This window comes from Miniopterus natalensis, chromosome 2 (assembly GCF_054644295.1).
Source record: "Miniopterus natalensis isolate mMinNat1 chromosome 2, mMinNat1.hap1, whole genome shotgun sequence".
In the NCBI taxonomy this organism is placed as follows: domain Eukaryota; kingdom Metazoa; phylum Chordata; class Mammalia; order Chiroptera; family Miniopteridae; genus Miniopterus; species Miniopterus natalensis.
The window spans coordinates 166,933,211-166,953,295 of NC_142082.1; the positions used below are offsets into that span (position 1 = coordinate 166,933,211).

Here is a 20,085-nt window from a genome sequence, read left to right on the forward strand (position 1 = left end):
GGATGAGTTACGGCTGCAAACCGCCCTGGGTCCAAATCATTACCCATGTTCTGCAGCTGTTGGGACGAGAACGCCCAGGAGGAAATAGGTGTTTTCCTTAAATAGGAAAAAGAACCCTAACTTAAGAGTTCTAATCTGGATCCGGAATTTCAAGTGAGTTTTCTTCAAGTGTGACATACCCTTTACTTTTCAGGGTTGTAGGACCTGACTGAATTTTCTTCACAAACGCTAAGACGGCTTGGATCCTAAGGTCTGTCATTCTAGAATCTCTTTTTTTTTCCCTTTTCTCGAGGTCATTGTCATTTAAATTACAGATATTGATGAAAACCTGCTTTGTGCCAGGCACCGTTTTAGTTGCTGGGGATATAGCGGTAAATCAACTGAGCAAAACTGAAATTCATTATGCCTCAGATTTAGAGATTGTCAAATTCGCAAGCCGAGGCAGTTTAACCTGACCCGGGAGCTGCAGGGCGGCACTGAGGAACGGGAGGCAGGGCTGCTAGATTTAGGTCAGTGGCTGACTTTATTCACTGTTTGGTTAAAACATCATCAAATCATTAAGGCCAGTGTAGTATCTGTCACTTTTTAAAATGTTTATCTACTTTTTTACCATATGATTTCACTCATATGTGGAATCTAATGAACAAAACTAACTAATAAATGAAATAGAAACAGACAACAGAGGGGATGGGGGTCATGGCACGGCTGGGTGAAAAAGGTGAGGGGAGTAAGCAGAAAAACCCACACACACAAAACTCAGGCACGGCCAAGAGCATGGCGTTCCCCAGAGGCAGGGGCGAGGGGAGGCACGGGGCAGGCGGGGATGGGAGGAGGCCTGCCTTGGCGCGGTGAGCGCCCAGTACAGTACACAGATGAGGTGTTGTAGATTTGTACACCTGAAGCCTAGATAATTTCATTAAATAATGCCGCCCCAATAAGTAAATATAAAAAGTTTGTTTTTTGAATTACAAAACATACTCATGATAAATCAAATGTGGACGTGTATAAAGTAAAAAAGTTAAAATTTATTCTCTCCTCCTCTCCCCAAGGCCATTTCGCAGGAAGTGGCTGTTATGAGATGTAGGTGTGTATCCTTTTCAAAAATTTGCTGTGTACATGTAAGTACATGGGTGTGTTTTGTGCTTTTGGTCATTCCATACACTAATTTTAAACATACACATAATTCTGCAACTCATATCACTCAGTAACTTATCAGATCATTTCTTCAGTATTTAATTTTTACCTCTTGGAATCCCACTCTCCATTTTATTATTACAAATATTTAAAACAGACAAATAAGTATATAAAAATATTATCAAGTTTTAACTAATTAGCTTTATTAGGTTTTAATATTTTGCTATATTTAGTTCAGGTATTTTTTAAAGATATATACGCCTGGCGGAGGAGCAGGGGTATGACTAATAATACCTGCTCATAATTCACCTGGGGCCACTTGCCTGCTGTGAAATAGTAAATGACAAATGGACAGCAGAGCGGTGGTGCCACTTTACACACTGAATACATTCTTTGTGAAGATTCTCACCTCTAAGGTACAGGCTGTCTTTAAATAGAGAGAGGGGATTGGTATTGCCTCAAGCAGATAAGTTACCACAACAGCATTAATAACTCAAGTAGGAAGGAGGACAATATATATGAGGAGAGATCTCGGGGTTAAAAGGCTGGACTTTACTTTTTCTTTTTAACTAGGTCCTCAGGTACAGCAAATGACAAATGCATTAATAAATTTGACATGTGTTGCACTTGAAAAAATATATATATATACTCCTTCCCCCAATTTTTTATCTCCCTCTTTTTCCAGAGATAATCACTTTTCTATACTTTTACTACATATATATGACTCCATAAGCAATACATAGTTTTTTTCATGTTTTGAAATTTTATATAAGTAGTTCTTGATTTACTCTTACAAGTTATTACTATTATTATTTTTATTATTTTAGAGAGGGGGAGAGAGAGAGAGGTGGAGAGAGAGAGAGAGCAACATTGGTGTGAGAGAGAAACATCAGTTGGTTGACTCCTGCTCTCACCCTGACTGGGGATTGAACCCACCACCTATTGGTGTAAGGGATGACGCTCTAACCAACTGAGCCATACCAGCCAGGGCAGTTATCACTATTATTATAAGAGTAACATAAAGGAGGGTATAAGATAAAAAAGTTTCCTTTCCTTTTCTTTTTCCCAGAACTAACAGCCCCTGTTAAGAGTCTTGGCTATAGCCCTGGCTGGGTAGCTCAGTTGGTTAGAGCATTGTCCTGATACACCAAGGCTGTGGGTTTGATCCCCGGTTAGAGCACATACAAGAAGCAACCAAGTAATGCATAAATAAGTGGAACAACAAATAGGTGCCACTCTCTCTCAGAGTGTCTCTCTGTCTCTCCCTTCCTCTCTCCCTAAAATCAATAAATAAAAATTTAAAAAAAGAAAAAGTCTTTGCCATAGTTCCATAACTACTTTATGCCTATCACATTTAAATATTGTATATTCATTTTTATACAAATGACCTAATACTATACTTCTTCTGTACCTTGCAGTTTTCACTTATCAATTTACCTTTTCATAGCAGAACATATAGATCAATCTTAATTTTTAACAGGCACATAATACTGTATTGATAGATGTACCATTTATTTATGGAATTGATCAATTCCAGATTGATGGGTATTTGTTTCCATTTTTTATTACAAAACTACTGCGATAAATATTTCATATATCTTAACATAGATGTGCATATAAAACCATACATATCTGCTAATTTTGAACCAGTGTTTTGGGTGCTCCCTGTGTTAGTGTGGTGTGAAGAGTGTTAGTTTGTAAGTCATAAGTCCAATTCAGACTGCATCATCAACTGTCTTTGGACAAATGATTTAATAAGTCCGGGATTCAAACCTGTCATGCAAAATATGAGATGTCAACTACAAGGGCAGTAAGGTCCATTCTAAGTAAGAAAGCTATGTAAACTATGATTCGATCTCATTACGATTTTTGACACTGCATTGTAGCAACCCCAGTATTCAGAGAAATTATACTTTAACAAGTACGATTTTATGATGGATAGCAGTACTCTGAGCGAAGGTAAATCAGAATTTAAAAATCTGTGACAAATAACTTTTTGTGTGTGGGAAAAGAAGGAAGAGCTGGGAAATATGTTACTATTTCATCTTACTACTATTTCACCTACGTACTACACATGACTTGTGTGTGGAGATAAGTCAAGAAAACCATGACTTACCATGTTTAAATTATATCTAGAGGTAATTGAGATTTGAATGGATGAGGCCTCCATCGTTTTCAACAAAGGTGCTTAACTTGGTTAAGTCACATACACTTAGAAAGTCACATGTGAGAAAATTAGCTTTATCTCTAGGGCAGTTAATCTATTCTCCAGCCCAGAATTTTTGCATTATGTAGCTACTACCCCCTAGTGGTAGGTTGAGGTAAATTCTTGCCAATGTATTTTAAATTTTCTTGGCTGGGAAAGAACAAATTATCCCTTAGTATTTTCTGTGTATGTAATGATGTCACCCACGAGTCAAGGCAGTTTTATTTCTTCATTTCCAAATGGTACACTTTTAATTTCTTTTTATTTCCCTATTGTATTGCCTAAGACTTCTAGGACAATTTGTTCTTGATCTTAGCAGAAAAGCATACAATCTTTAACCATTAAGCATGATGTTATTTGTAGGTTTTTCATAGATGTCCTTTATCAGACTAAGAAATTCCTCTTCTATTCCTAGTTTGCTGAGAGTTTTTATTATCATAAGTATTGAATCGGGGGGAAGGATGATGACATACGTTTCCTTTATACTGTTAATTTCAGTATACTTACTCGTTTTTTTGTTTTGTTTTGTTTTTCTATTTAGCAGATATAGGCTTCATTCTTTTTTGTTTGTTTATTTAAAATATTACAGATGTCCCTTTTTCTCCCCAAAGATCCGTTCCACCCCATCCAATCCTCCTCCCCAGTCCCTCTCCACACCATTGTCCTTGTCTTTGGGTTGTGCATATATGCATATAAATTCTTTGGTTAATCTCTTCCCCCCCACCCACCCGCCCTCCTCCATCCCTCTGACATTCATCAGTCTGATCCATGCTTCCATGTCATTGAATCTATTCTGTTCATCAGTTTATTAAGTTTTTTAGATTCCACATATAAGTGAGATCATGTGATGTTTGTCTTTCTCTGCCTGGCTTATTTCGCTTAGCATAATATTCTCCAGGTCCATCCATACTGTCCCAAAGGGTATGAGATCCTTCTTCTTTACAGCTGCATAGTATTCCATGGTGTAAATATCCCACAGCTTTTTTATCCACTCATCTACTGACGGGCACTTGGGCTGTTTCCAGATATTAGCTATTCTTATTCGTTTTTGAATGTTAAACTAACCTTAAATTCTTAGGGAGTAAACCCCAATTAGTCGTAGTGTATTGTCCTTTTTACACATTGTTGGATGTATGATTTGTTGGTATTTTGTTAAGAATTTTTGCTCATGTGGAAATATTGGTCTGCAGTTTTCCTGTAATATCTTTGTCTGGTTTTGGTATCAAGGTAATGATTATCTCATAAAATTTAGTTGAAAGGTGTTTTTTCTTCTTCTATTAGAGAGTTTGTACAGGGTTTATATTATTTCTTTTTAAAACATTTGATCAACAATGAAAAGGTTGGCTGAACCAGTTGGGAAGATTTTCAGTTATGAATTCAATGTCTTTAATAGATATGGAGCTATTCAGATTTTCTGTCTTCTTGAATTATTTTAGGCAAGTTGTGTACATCAATGACCATTTCATTTAAGTTATTGATTTGTTGGCATTAAGATGTTAATAATATAGAGACGTGGACCTTCACTTTTCTTTGATACCCTTCTACATTCTTTGACTTTTTTTAATTTTTTTATTAATCCTCACTCAAGGATATTTTTTCCATTGCTTTTCAGAGAGAGTGGAAGGGAGAGAGAGAGAAACATCAATGTGTCTCACACCGATTGGTTGCCTGCTGCACATGCCCTAACTGGGGCAGGGGACTGAGCCTGCAACCGAGGTATGTGCCCTTGGCCAGAATTAAACCCAGGGCCTTTCAGTCCACCGGCTGGCACTCTAACCACTGCCTCAAACTGTCAAGGGCCTCTTTGATTTTTTTTGCGAAGTGTATATAGGGTTCTGAAATTGGGGAATTTGGGGAAATGGGCAAATTGACTAATTAGATTTAAATAAAAATTTTGTATTATTGAACAATTATTACCTACTATGTGAAGGGCATTGGCTGGGTGCTGAAAAAGCAAAGTTCTTGCCTTTAAGGAGCTTATAGTTTAGTAGGAGATACTTGAAGTATTAGGTACAACAAAAAGGCATAGCACAAGCAAGTGGAAGCATTAGAGAAAATTCACCTACAGGTCCCAGGAAAGTCAGAGAGCAGGTATTATTTTAGCTGATACGTGAATGTATCAGTTCCTCAAATTGACAGGCTGGGGAGAGTGTTTAAGGTAGAAAGTTTGATGCACGGAAGGAAAGGTATGAAGAACCGGCAATTTAGGGAAACAGTTGAGGATTACTGAAATTTTAAGTGAAAGGGTTTTGTTGTTTTGCTTTAAATCTTGAATCTCTTTCTATGGCCTTAACATATACATTGCAAAGAAAACCATGGTAATGAATATGCCATTAACCAAGTTCAATTGATAGACACTCATGTTGTTTCCATTTTTTCACTATTATAAACAACGTTGTAATAAACATTGTACATACATTTTTTTGTTTTGTTTTTAAATGTATCTTTACTATTGAAAATATTACTTGAGTTCTATCTTGGTTTTGCCATTTGCTATGTGTGCTTAATTGTTTTAATTGTAACTGTTGTGGCAAGTTTACATTTGGAGCGCATGGGAACATTATTTATAGAGCTCAGTAGGTTGTTATCATTATAACAGAACTGGGGACAAATAGGAGCCATGAAATAGTTTATTATGCTTCCTGTATTTGTTAAGGGTTGATCCCCCTTAAAAGTTTAACAGGATCAAATTTTCCAAAAAGATAACCAGAATACACAACTGAAAGTGCAGCACAGTATTTCAACAGGTGCTGTTGTGGAAAATAGTAGAAACAATGGCGCTATGCGGTAATTAATCAGGCTGGGCATTTTTAACGTTTAGGCTCCGATGGGTTAAAATCCACCGCGTCCAGGACTGGATCATACAGTTCCTCTAGGTTGGGAATTACCGACAGGCCAATTTCTGCCAGGAAACTGATCAAGAAGTGACTCTCGGCAGAAAAACCCGCCAGATTTCAAGGTAGTCCTCGTCCTTCAGAGCATCGCGGGTCCCTGACGGAAGCAAGATGGCGCTGCCCCCGTTACCTCTCGGGAACGGAGATTGCCTAAATGTGAGTCACGCACTAGGATGGCATCTCTGCCATTACCTAAGATGGGAGCCGCGCAGCTTCATCGTTTCCAGGTTTTAATATGGCTTCCCAACCCGCTCCGGAATCAAGTTAAACGGAAGTAACGTAAGCGGAAGTTGTCACGTCCCGACACTCCCCGCCCCCATACCGCCCCCGTTTCTACGCCCCGCCCCCAGTGGCACGGCGAGCAGAGCCAAGATGGCGGCGGAGGTGGAGTATGAGTCTGTGTTGTGTGTGAAGCCCGATATCAGCGTCTACCGGATTCCGCCCCGGGCCTCCAACCGCGGTTACAGGTACTAACTCCGAGGCACTGCAGCACACGCGTACCCGGTCGGGGATGACAGTTTCCTTCCCAGGTAGCACGCCGCTCGTCAAGGCCACTGCCCCATCTCTGGGTTGTCACCTTGCTAGCCTCCCCACCTGGGATGTTACCGCCCTGTCCTGTTCTTCCCCAACTCCTGACTGCCATCATCCTTGTTTACACCGCTTTAAAAAAATTACCATCCTGCTCCCTCCAGTCCTTCCTCCCCCGGACCCTTCAGGGACATCCGCCCGCGTCCCATCACCCACATCCAGTTCTGCCTGCTCCGTCTCCAGTCACCTTTCGTTCCTTCTTCCCTGCGCCCTTGAATTTGTCACCCTCATCCCCCTCTGCCCCCGCCATTTCTAATACTACGTGCACGTTTGTGGATAATCATTGTTTTCTTGCCCACTCTCTGTATGATCCATTTTATCTTTTGTGCAGTTGTCAGTCTTGCCACCAAATGTCATCATCCACCAATTGGTTTTCTTTTCACATCTTTTGCCTGTGGGCAAAGGTTATGATCCTAGGTTTTCCAGTGGTTGTCCATTTTGTTTCTTTTCATATTTTCTTGATGTTTATACAGTATTTTCAATCTTCTTAACTCCCTCTCCACTTATCCTCTCCTATAGCCTTTCCCTTCAGAGTTAACACAGCATTTACTCTGTAGGACTAACCAACCACCTGGCTATAAAATGACTGCCAAGGTCTGAGGATGCTGTAGGAAGTTATGAAATCAGTAGTGGAAAGAGTTAACATGTAACTCAGTGGGTACATGTTAGAAAAGTATGACTATGAGCCCTGGCAATTTAACTGCTGTATGATTTTTGGACAAAGCTCTTAACCTCTCCAAGCCTCAGTTTTCTCATCTGTAAAACAGAAAAAAAAACCAATGATAATAAAACCTGCTGTAATTATGTACTTCACAGAAGTTTTTGGAGAGTTAAATGAAATCATATAATACATGTGAAAGAATTTAGGAAACAGTAAAGCAGTATATAAATATATGATACTGTTTTTATTCCTCTCTCTGATCCATATCATCTTTATGATTTTCCTCTTGGCATTTATTATTTCCTTGGCTGAAAAGTTATCCTCTCCCTATGTCCATTATTTTGCCTTTGTAGCAGAGGTTTGTTCCTCATAAATCAATATCTTTGTGCTTGCTGACCTATGCACTAAACGCTGTAAATTGTGCCCTTTTGGCAAAGAGACAGCCCTAATTTCAAGCTTTCAGTCAGACCCCAGATTGAGCATGAATAGGAATCTACATGCTTTTTGATGGTAGTACTGTATGTGTGACTCATCTGAGACGCCTTCTTTGGAAGCCCCCCTGGACCCTTCCATTCTGGCTTAGGTGTGCTCTCTGTGCTTCCCTAGCACCTATGCTTGTCTCTCTCATAGTGCCTTTCCTTCTGTATTGTAATTGATTATTTGGTCTCCTGTATCTCCAGACAAGACTATGAACACTTGATCTTGTTTGACACATAGTGGGCACTCTGTAAATGTTGACTGTAAGAAGAAATTGGAAGATTATACTTAATCACACAAATTAGCATTGACCGAAAGTGTTAAATAAGGGAAATAGCTCAAGCCTTTCAACTTTAGGTGTTAAGATTTCCTGAAGGATGTGATACACATTGTAGTGGGGTTCAATTCCTTTTCTTCTACTTCAGGCTTTTTAAAAGACCTACCTTCTCTCCCTATCTGCATTCTCTATCTCATTTCGTAGATTATCCACAGCCTTTATCCTTATGTCAGTTAACTGCATTGAGCCATCAAAGCAATTTCTTAATTTTCCTTTTTTAGTGTAGTGAGTGAGTGGAGCAGAACTAAGTTTGAATCGTGATTCTTATTTATTTGCTGGGTTACCCTTGGCAAGTCACTTAACTCTTTAGAGCTTTAGTTTCCTCATCTATAAAAATGGATATAATACTAATTACCTTGCAAGATCCTCTCACTTAATTTTCATAAGAGTGGGCATGATGACTGACACGTAATAAATGCTTGATAAATATTACTTTTCTGTCTTGTCTGCATAATCTTTTTTTTGTTGTATATCAGAATCCACTTTACATTATGAGCATGATTTATTCTCTAAGCTACCATTAAAGGAAAAACTGTTTTTTTTTAGGGAGCAGGAGAAATCCTTTCTTTTAGTGATTAATAATATCAGAGGGAATAAATGACTTGGATTCACCTAATGTAAGCTGTTGCTTTCCAGACTTTCACTGTCCAGACAAATGGAAGGAAAATTTAGGTTGATGAGAAACTTTATAAATAGCTAGAAAATGGTTTCCCAAGCTATAAATTCATTACTGCCTTTCTCCCCAGTGAAATTAATATTAAATTCTAGTGTGTTTTAGTGTAATGAAAAGAATGCTGGACTTTGAACTTAGACATTATTAGTTACTGTATAATTATTCTTCCCTTCATTTAGAGAGAGAGAGAAAGTGATAATAGGGTTTTCATGCCTATTCCATGTGACTGCTGTAAGGATTTATTGCTAAGGTAAATGAAAATTTGTGAGGTCAGTTTAGAATATTGTCAGAAAACCAGCAAAACCAAGAATTCTTCAGGCTAGGCCTTGGGAGTGGGAGAGGAACTAAAGCTAAAGGCTAAAGACTGAGGGAAACTGCTGCCATGAATATCCACTCACTTATTCAGAATTTGTTAAGTATGGACCACTAGACACACACGATAAATACGAGAAGGAACCTGGCCAAAGAAACACATCTAGTAGGCTGGTTTCTAATATTTTCAATAGCCATTTCACTATCTCTAGCTCTTGTGGTATGGTTGAATAAGTAACAACTCAATTAAAAATTAATAGTTGGGACCTCTACAGCACTCTAATCTGGATCAGATTCAGGTACTTAAGGGTCTTTGAGAGCAGGGCATCAAGAGAAGGGCATGACAAGGATTTACCTTAAAAATCCTGTAAAACCTGTGCTAATTTTAATTTTCACTTTTCTCCTTTCCACCTTTTGCTTATTGTTAAACTCATTCTTGTTCATATATACCCTGTTGTTACCTTTCTAACCTGGACGTATTAGTCCTCAGGTCCCAAAGGGATAAGTTATTAATAACTTTTACTTTGCCCTCCTTTTTCCACACTCCTGGCAAAAGAGAATCACAAATGCATTGTTTTGTAAAATTGGTCATATTTGAATGTTTAGATTGCATTCAAATTCATTTATGATACAGATGATAAATATTCAGTGTTTTCTAGTGTTTCATGAACATTTGTATCTCTAGTCCACATGTCTTTTATGAACTCTAGACTCATATATTCAGCTGTCTACTCTATATCTTCTCTTGAAAATCTACTGGACATCTCAAATTCAGCATATCCGAAACTCCTGATCATTCTTCCCAGACATGCGCTACCAATATAGTCTTCCTCATCTCGGTTATTGGCAACTTCTTTGCTAAGGCTATAAACCTTGGAGTCATCCTTGACTTCTCTCTTTCTCTTCAGTCTGTTAGGCAGTCTTGCTGCCATTACCTTAAATATATCCAGAATCTAGCCACTTCTGCTGCTATTTCTTCCTGGTCACCATCATGACTCTTCTAGATTGCTGCAGTAGTCTCCTAACTAATCCCCCTGCTTCAGCACTTATATCCTTACACTGCTTCTACAAACAGCAGAAAGGAATTCTTTTAAAATAAAAGGGAGATCATGTCACACCTCTGCTTAAAACCTGTAAAGGCTCCTCTTTCACTCAGTAAAAGTCAGAGTTTTTTGTTGTTGTTTTAAAAATATGTTTATATTGATTTTTTTAGAGAGAGAGGAAGGGAAAGGGAGAAGAAAAACATCTATTTGCTGCCTCTTGCATGCCCCTAACTGGGGCTCAAACCCATAACCCGCACATGTGCCCTGACTGGGAATCTAATCAGTGACCTTTTGGTGTATGGAATGACGGTCAACCAGCTGAGCCACACAGGCTAGGGCAGAGCCAGAGTTCTTGCAGTGGCCTATAAGGTCCTTCATGAATAGGCCCTCTCTTAGCTCCCCCACCTCATCTCTTTCTTTATTCCTTGCTTGAGGGCAAACATTCCAGGCAGGCTCCTACCTTAGCATCTTTGCTCTCACTTCCTTCACGTTTTTACACACATTTCACCTTGTTAATAAGGCCTACTCTGACCACCCTCTTGATTGCTGCAGCATGTTTTTACTCTCCTACTACCCTCCCAATCTCCCTTTTTTGCCTCAGCTTTTCCTTTTTACATTAGTACTTATCACCTCCTGAGTTACTAGTTATTTTACTTAGTATGTTTCTTTTTTATTGTCCTTTTTTTTTTTTAGTTTTATTTATTTATTTATTTTTAAATATATCTGTATTGATTTCAGAGAGAGGAAGGGAGAGGGAGAGAGAGAGAAAGAAACATCAATGAGAGAGAGTCATTGATCGGCTGCCTCCTGCACGTCCCCTGCTGGGGATTGAGCCCGCAACCCAGGCATGTGCCTGACCGGGCATCCAACTGCAATCTCCTGGATCATAGGTCGATGCTCAACCACTGAGCCACGCTGGCCGGGTGCCTATTTTTTATTAGAATGTAAGCCTCACAAGGACAGGGGTCTTTGTTTTATTTGCTGTTGTATCCTAAACACCTAGAACAATAACTGTAAATATTGGTTGAATTCAATGAAAGGTAATATTATTGGACTCCAGAGTCCTCTAATAGTGACATTGTCTTTATTTGTTTTGGACTGTATGTAACAGGAGACATTTTAAAGAGGGGATCATGAGCTATTTTTGTTGATTATTTAATAGGTGGAAAGAATAAGTAATCCAGGACAGGAAAATAGAAATATGGCAAACAATTCTGTGTAGTTTGTCAGTATATTAAGGACATGGACCCGAGGCCTGAGGCTTCCCATTTTCCTGTCGTAGGGCATCTGACTGGAAATTAGACCAGCCTGATTGGACTGGTCGCCTCCGAATCACTTCAAAAGGGAAGATTGCTTATATCAAACTCGAGGATAAAGTTTCAGGTAATCTATGCTGGTGGCTCTTAACATACTAAGGATATTGTTTTGGTATGCTTTTGTAAGTACCTTCAAGTTGGGGACTGAAATGGAAATACTTGTTAAGTGGAGTTTCAGATTTTTGCTTCCTTTGCTCAAAGAAGTCTTTTTCTTACCTGTCAGGGGAACTCTTTGCTCAGGCACCAGTAGAACAGTACCCTGGTATTGCTGTGGAGACAGTGACAGATTCCAGCCGCTACTTTGTAATCCGGATCCAGGATGGTACTGGTAAGGGATGTGAGATTTGGAATGGGGTGAGATTAGGAAAATAGTTGATGCACTTCAATGAAAAGGTGTCCCGATTGCATTTATCTCGCTTCAGTTTACTAAATTTTTCCTCCTCTTTCTCCACAGTTAACTATAGCTGCTAAAGGAGGATTAACATATTATTTGTAATAGATATAAATACAAATTCAAGACGTAATTAGTAGGTAGATGTAAATAAATCAAAATGTATAACAAAAGGATTTACACGTATTGCCCATTTGTTGTTTGTGGTGGGTTGTGGTGGGACTATCTTAAGTCACCCATATCTGGGGCAACCATTATCTTTTCTCCATAGTCAATATCAGAGGTTGGCAAACTTTTTCTATAAAGAGACAGGTAGTAAATATTTGAGGTTGCTCTTTTATTGCAGCTACTCAATTCTGCTGTTGTAGTGTAAAAGCAGCCATATGTAAACAAATTGGTGTGTCTGTGTTCCAGTAAAACTTTACTTACAAAAGCAAGCTACGGCAGCATTTGAACAAGGGCTCTATCTATGTATTTTGTGGACCTCTGGTCTGGGGGAAAATGATTCACATTCCTAGACTTCAGGTAGAATAACTTATGTTTTCATTGGGTAGAATTTGCCATAAGGACACTTCTAAGTATTCCTATCTTTTTCCCAGGACGCAGCGCTTTCATTGGCATTGGTTTCACAGATCGGGGTGATGCCTTTGACTTTAATGTCTCCTTGCAAGATCACTTCAAGTGAGTGAAGCTCATCCTTAGTTACCAGGTTGAATGGTTTTGGGAAAGCTGTTTCTTAGTTGAATGGGCACTATCTCTTTTACCTCCTGGCTGCTTTATTTGGTAAACTAGTTTATTATGAATATAAATTTTCCCATTCACTCTGTTTCCTTACATGATATTCACATCTATTTTATTCTTATAGCCCGGAATATGTTTTAGATTCCTTGTACAATGGTTTGAGATGATGCTTTTGTTTATGCCTCTGGGGAATTTGCCATTGTTTTTGGTGACTGAGGGAGGCATACAGTAACAGCATGGCTGCATGTAAGATATGTGGGGAGTTAAGTGCCAGTTTTGTTACTTCATGTAACTGACATGTTTTGTGCCTATTGCACCATTTCTTCAGCCCACCTGACTTTGGCATAGCTGTAGTGGAAAGTACCATGCACACTGTCTGCTTCCTACTTCAAGGGCAGGCATACCTCTCTCTACTTTTCTGCCTCAGGACTCTCTGAAGTTGGGAAGGCCACTCAGCACAGGGGTGTAGCCTGGAAGAACTGAGGAGTTAACACCCCTCAGGAGCAGCCCTCAACTTTGGGGGGTGGGAATTGGTGGCTAAATGCCCTCTGGATGGACAAGTTTAATACACATTCTGTTTGGTTTTTCAGTGGTATTGAGCCCTAGTTGCCTTCTTTCTTGGCTTTTCTTTCTCAGCTCTTCATGTTCTCTCACTTTGCTTTCTGGAATCCTATTTTACATAAATTAGCTACGCTCATATTTGTGTGTAAAACTCTGTTTTCAGGGAATCCCAAATTAAGATAACTTACTCTTTTGCTGAAGGTGGGTAAAGCAGGAATCTGAGATTTCCAAAGAATCTCAGGAGATGGACACCCGTCCCAAGTTGGATCTGGGCTTCAAGGAAGGGCAGACCATCAAGTTGAGTATTGGGGTGAGTGTGTTTTCCCCCTCTCCCTTTCTGTATTTTTCAGAGGCCTGTGATTCCTCTTTTTCTCTCTCACTCTCCCTCCTTTTACTTTTATAGAACATTACAACCAAGAAAGGAGGCACTTCAAAGCCCAAGACTGCAGGGACTGGAGGCCTAAGCTTACTCCCTCCCCCACCTGGAGGCAAAGTTACTGTTCCTCCACCATCCTCCTCAGTTGCCATCAGCAATCATGTCACTCCACCACCCATTCCGAAATCTAACCATGGAGGTAGTGATGCAGGTAAATCTCTCTAATACTTTTAACTTTCAGAAATCATATCTGAGGTTATAACTGGATAACACCTGTTTGCCAAGGAGAATGTTGATGGTTTTTGTTTTTAAATATGTCTTTATTGATTTCAGAGAGAGGAAGGGAGAGGGAGAGAGAGAGAGAGAGACAGAAACAGAAACATCAGTGATGAGAAAGTCATTGATCAGCTGCCTCCTGCACGACCCCTACTGGGGATCAAGCCCGCAAACCAGGCATGTGCCCTGACCAGGAATTGAACCACGATCTCCTGCATCATAGATAGATGCTCAACCGCTGAGCCATGCCAGCTGGGCTTGATGTTTTTTCTATTAAATGCCACTTGGTACTGAAAAGATGATTCATGTAGCCTCTAGCAAGGGACCAAAGCTTTTCTGGTGAACTGAGAATAATGGCATCTGGTAGGTTCTTTGCAGAAAATGGGTAGATATTAAAAAGACGATTTCCTTCATTATGCCTTGGTTAGATGCTAGTAGGCCTGAGAGTCAGATGGACCAAGTTTTAGACATGGCTCTGCTACTCTATATCTGAATGTACTTGGTGACATTACTTAAGTTCTTTGAGTTTCAGTCTCCTTATCTGCAAAATAGAGAAGTAAAACTATCCCAGGATTATGGAGATTAAATGATGAACTGCACTGAGCACAGTACTAGAAGCCTAGTAGCCATTCAGTAAATGTTAATTCTTAATCCTTCCCATTTCTTCAAGAAGGCAATTGAGAGGAAATGAGACATCTGGGTTTGTGAATGCATTTTTGTTCTTCCTTACTATCGAGTGGGAAAAAGAACACATATAGTTATTTACATTTAAAGAATGAGAATATTAGAACTCAGAAAGGAATTTTCCTAAGACTAGGAAACCAGATATTATAATCTGTGAGTTATAAAAGTATCACTGGAAGGCTAGGGATAATATATAAGATTTATTAAAAAAATTTTTTTTAATTAAACTTTTCCTTTAATCCTCACCCAAGAATATGTTTTTATTGATTTTAGAGAGAGAGAGGAAGGAAGAGGGAAAGAGAGAGCGACATCGATCAGTTGCCTTCCATATGCACCCTGACCAGGGATCAAACCCACAACCTGGGTATGTGCCCTGACCGGGAATCAAACCTGTGACTTTTGGTGTATGGGTTGACACTCCAACCAACTGAGCCACACCAGGCCCAGGGCTTAAATGAAACTTTTTATTTTGAGATAATTGTAGATTTACATGCAGTTGTAAAAATAATGCAAAGAAAACCCTGTACCCATTACTCAGTTTCCCTTAATGGTAACATTTTGCAAAACTATGTCTAATATCACAACTAGGAAACTGACATTCTTTCTTTGATTTCATCAGTTTTATGTGTTCTCTTTTGTGCGTATGTGTGTATTTAGTTCTGTGCAGTTTTATTATATGTAGGTTCCTGGATCCACCATCATGGTCAGCATACAGAATAGTTCTATCACTACAAGGATCCCTTGTGTCATTCTTTCATAACCACACCTTCCTCCTAGCTTCTTCTCCTCTCCCTCATCCCCATCCTCTCCCCAGTCTCTAACTCTTGGCAATTACTAATCTGTTCTCCATCTCTGTAATTTTGTCACTTTGGGAATGTTATGTAAATGGAATCATAGCATAGAACATTTGGGCTTGGCTTTTTTTCACGCAGCATCATTCCCTTGGGATTTGTCCAAGTTGTGTATATCAATAGTTTCTTCCTAGTTATTGCTGAGTAGTAATGTGCCACAGTGTGTTTAACCATCACCCATGTCAAGACATCTAGGTTGTTTTCAGTTTTTGGCTATTACAAAGAAAGCTGCTGTATATAGATTCTGTGAACATACGCTTTCATTTTTAATATTTTTTATTTTGTTTCTCCTCTTTTTTTTCTTCTTCTCTTGCCTTATATTCAGATATCCTTTTAGATTTGGAATCTCCTGCTCCTGTTCCCACACCAGCACCAGCTCCAGTTTCTGCAAGCAATGATTTGTGGGGAGACTTTAGCACTGCATCCAGGTACAAGCATAGTGAAACCAACATAGTCTCAGTCAGGGTATGAATGGTATGTACAGTCAGATGAAATCTTTGATCTGGGAAAACAGCATTTGTAGGTTATACAGAGTTTTTGGCAGGAATTCTAAGGAAGTATAGAAGTGCTGGGGATGGTGAGATAAAACTGTAGAATGAAGTCTGAGTGGGATATTTTAGTCCTTGGTAAGTAGGATTGCTGGGAAATAGTTTCAGAAATTCTGAGCAGTGATTTCTTTGAAACTGTTGAGTAAAGAATGGAGTAGCTATCCTAATATCATGCCTTTGGCTTTCTCTCTATTTTGTCTTGCAGCTCTGTTTCAAACCAGGCACCACAGCCATCCAACTGGGTCCAGTTCTGAATAGCATTGGCAGGACATTAAGGACAGAATTGAAAAAATGACCTTGAGGGCACCAATCTGTGAGGGAAGTTAGGGATCCCTACTCTCCTCAGAACCAAAATTACTGGACAATCTTTTTTATAGCTTCTCCATTGCGTTCTGGCTGATTTATGTCACTCCCCTGTGTTGTTACTTGTACAGCCAAGAAAGTATCTCTTCTCTCCTCACTATCAAGGCAGGGGAATAGTGGGTCTTATCATACACATGGCTGACTATGCAGTGCTCCAAAGGCCAGGGTCTCTGTGAGGGGAAAATGACACCTAACATCTGCAGAATTTTTCTCCATTTTTAAAATTCTTTAACATATTTCAGAATCATCTCATGACCCTTGTGTGCCTCTTTGTGAAGCCCTATTTAGCAATTTCAGGGGAGACAAAAGCCTTGATACTTCCTTTTCCACTCACCCAAGATTCTGAAAATAGACTGACCTCAGTGTTTACAAATACAGAATTTTGACAGGGATAGGAATGAAGAAAAACCTGTGTCGCGGGTCTCTGCCATATGTCCTCCTCCAGGTTAATCCTATTCAGTGACTATCCAGTGCTGAGTGCAGTTCCGTCACCCTCATGTGTTTACATGTCTCTTCCTATGATAAGAGGGTTGTATTGGTGGCATCTCCACTATTCTTGTTTGTTGAATAGTGTAACGTCTTTGATCAGTGGGTGTCTCTTGGATGAAGGAGGTTCAAGTGTTTTCCAAGTTATATTCTAGAGAAGTGTTTACAGTAAGTTCTCAATTAAGGATGTCAATAGGTTCTGTGACTTTAAGCTAAACCGCTCATTAAAAAAACCAGTTTTATCATAGGCTAATTGATATAAACAAGAGTTAAGTTCCTACAGCATCTCATCAGCATAACAAAATTACATTATTAAAGGACCTGCTGTACTTCCTTGTAGCTCCATTTAATTGCTGTACTTTGACCTAAAGTTGAAGGGTTAGAGTTTTTAACCTGATTTGCAGAGCAGAGGTTGAAAGCATTTAACTCTTGTTCAGTACCCACTTTGCCTTGCTGCCTGGGTATCTGGCCCCTTTCCGTAAACATTTTTCAATCCATCTAGCTCTTCAATAGAAAAGCTGCTATTACATGAATCATCACTTATGAAGGAAGCTGGAGAGTCACTGCTTTAGCTATGACAGGTTTTGCTCAAATGACGGCTTTAATACCCATCACCCAGGGTATCTCAAAGCAAGTTGCTCTCCCAACACTTTCCTTTCCCTCTGCCCATCATTCCTTCTACAATGCTGTGAAGAGAGTTCCCTTTCTTAGATGATTGGGCACTATCTGTTTGTTCATGAACAGTTTTGAGGATAAAATGAAAAGATACAATTTCTTCCCTTAGTACCTATTTAGATGTGTACATTTTGACGGAAGGGAGTCCTTATGTTTATTTTCAAAATATATTCTCTCTCCTGGATTTACTTCTTGACTCCTTTTAACTTTGGGTCCATTTCTTTTCATTGCTTCGCCTTCCAGGCAGCTCTATTCTTAGAGAGCCATGGCAGGACATTTTAAAATTCCATAGAAAACACTAAAAGGAAAGTCTGTAGAATCACTAGTGACTATTGGGAACCTATTTTCTCAATCTTCCTTCACGTTGTGTTCTTTGTATTCTCAAGATGATAATATATTATGTATTTGAATTGCTGAAAAGTTGATACTGAAGTTTAAGATTATATGTATATAAAGCATATGCTGTATTGGTGCAATAATGGTAATTAAAAATGTGAAAAAAGGTAGTGTCTCTTTTATCTTTTAATTTTCCTATTTCATTACCCTTTTTAAATTTAATATGAATGGGCCAGTAGGTAATAAAATGACATAGTTATTCTTTTTCAAGAAATAGGGGCTCTTAAGGAATTGAGGCTACATCTCTGCTCATGTTCTAGACCCATAGAGCACTCCTAATAGAGATCATTTATATTCATTATTTATCTGCTAGTCCTGTTAATTTCATTTGCCTCAAATTATCTTCATGATCTAGGCCACCTCTTACATCCCAAACTATAATCAGCATAAATGAAAGGAATCAGTGTAAGAGATAGAACTAAAGTGAGTCATAGACTTTGGAAGCTAGAGGACCTTGGAGTTCTCACTCAGTGATTATTACAGGAGATGAATCACAATGATTTGGGTGCTTGCCTTTTTTTTAAAATTTTTTTGTAAAGTAACATATTGCTCTCTCTAGAGATTTTGCTATCCCTCCCCATTTGATCTCTAACGGTAGGGGTTAGATGGTTTCCCAACTGTGGCCTTTCTTTACTGAGTTGTGAGGCACTGTCACTGATAGAACTGTAACCTAATCCTCAGGTTTTGTTTGGGAAAAAATGTAGACAATCATTTTTTAGCCCAACTCCCCCAGTTACACATTGACACCTGCCTTCATGGTTGAAATGTGAACTTTGATTACTCCTCACTTCCTCCATTCTGGTAACCTTCTAGGTAGTCACTTGCCTGTAGCTTTCTTAGCTTCAATTCAGTTTACATGTTGCCACCAGAATAATCTTCCTAAACCAAGCCCTGCTCATGTTCTTTCCTCCCTGCTCATTGCCTTAAATGATTTCCCTTTGCTTACAAAATAAAGTTCAAATACCATTTTATCTTCCGTTCTGAGTTTTCCCTTTCACTCAGTACGCTCTAGCAAACCAGGGTACTAGTCATTCTTCAAATGCCATCAGCACCGTGAGCACTGAATGCTTGCAAAAAATTCCCTCTGTCTAAAATACCTTTCCCTCTATGCCTGCCTATTGAAATCCTTCTCATCTTGTAAAGCTAGCTTAAATACTACTTCATGAAATGTTACGTGCTCTGGAAGGTGATGCCCCTTTAATTTGGGTTGCTGTGGAAGTTCCATCCCCTTTTGAAAGCTATCAAGATATAGGGCCAAGCTGCCGTGGCTCAGTCGTTGAGTATCGACCCAGGATCCAGGAGATCGTGGTTCCATTCCTGGTCAGGACACATGCCTGGGTTGCAGGCTCGATCCCCAGTTGGGGGCATGCAGGAGGCAGCCGATCAATAACTCTCTCATCATTGATGTTTCTACTTCTCTCCCTCCTCATTCCTCTCTCTAAAGTCAATAAAGACAAAAAAAAAAAAAAGATATAGGGATGGTATCCTTTTTTAAAAAGCTCTGGCATACTTGAATTGCCTACATCTTAGGCAGGAGTAAGATAATTGTTGTGATCAAATGTTTTGTCCTTTCAATCTAAGGATAGTGTTATCCCCTCAAACACAATAATGCATTAAGATCTAGTGTGGATTTTAAAAAGTTTGCTTTTTAACATTATGTGTGCTCTGCCACTAAACCTGTAGTAGGAAAGCAATGTCATTGAAGCACTCTGTGACTGTTTTATCTGGCTGCATATCAGTCGGGGGCCACCAGAGGGCGTGCTCCTCGTAGCAACTAGCACAACTAGGAACTACTGCTCATTCTTCCTACAAACAGGAAGCATTTAGAAAGAAACATAAATGAAGATTGCCAAGGCACATTTTGTCTATGGAGTTTAAACATGCATCCAATCCAAAGTTTGTTGGGAATGTGGAAAAACAGGTGTTAGCTAACACTTCTATCACATCACATAATTATTTGTTTTTTGCGGTGGGAAGAGTTAAGATCTAGTCTCTTGCCCAGCTGGGCGTGGCTCAGCAGTTGAGCATCCACCTAGGATCCAGGAGATTGCAGTTCGATTCCCGGTCGGATTGCGGGCTTGATCCTCGGTTGGAGG

At 39.4% G+C, this 20,085-nt stretch overlaps 1 protein-coding gene across 1 annotated transcript; it reads left to right on the forward strand.

Moving 5' to 3' along the window:
• Positions 1 to 6,603: 6,603 nt before the first annotated feature.
• Positions 6,604 to 19,052, forward strand: NECAP1 (NECAP endocytosis associated 1). The gene is made up of 8 exons (XM_016221863.2): positions 6,604 to 6,701; positions 11,608 to 11,708; positions 11,865 to 11,969; positions 12,632 to 12,713; positions 13,536 to 13,644; positions 13,738 to 13,921; positions 15,847 to 15,949; positions 16,275 to 19,052. Exons 1-8 carry the CDS (start codon positions 6,607 to 6,609, stop codon positions 16,321 to 16,323), a joined length of 828 nt encoding a protein of 275 aa, XP_016077349.1. The 5' UTR covers positions 6,604 to 6,606; the 3' UTR covers positions 16,324 to 19,052.
• Positions 19,053 to 20,085: the final 1,033 nt, after the last annotated feature.

Coding starts and splice junctions, on each gene's coding strand:
- NECAP1 (XM_016221863.2), top strand. CDS start 6,607: ATGGCGGCGGAGGTGGAGTATGAGTCTGTGTTGTGTGTGAAGCCCGAT. Junction 11,970..12,631: donor CCGGATCCAGGATGGTACTG/GTAAGGGATGTG, acceptor TCTTTTTCCCAG/GACGCAGCGCTTTCATTGGC. Junction 13,645..13,737: donor CCATCAAGTTGAGTATTGGG/GTGAGTGTGTTT, acceptor TTACTTTTATAG/AACATTACAACCAAGAAAGG.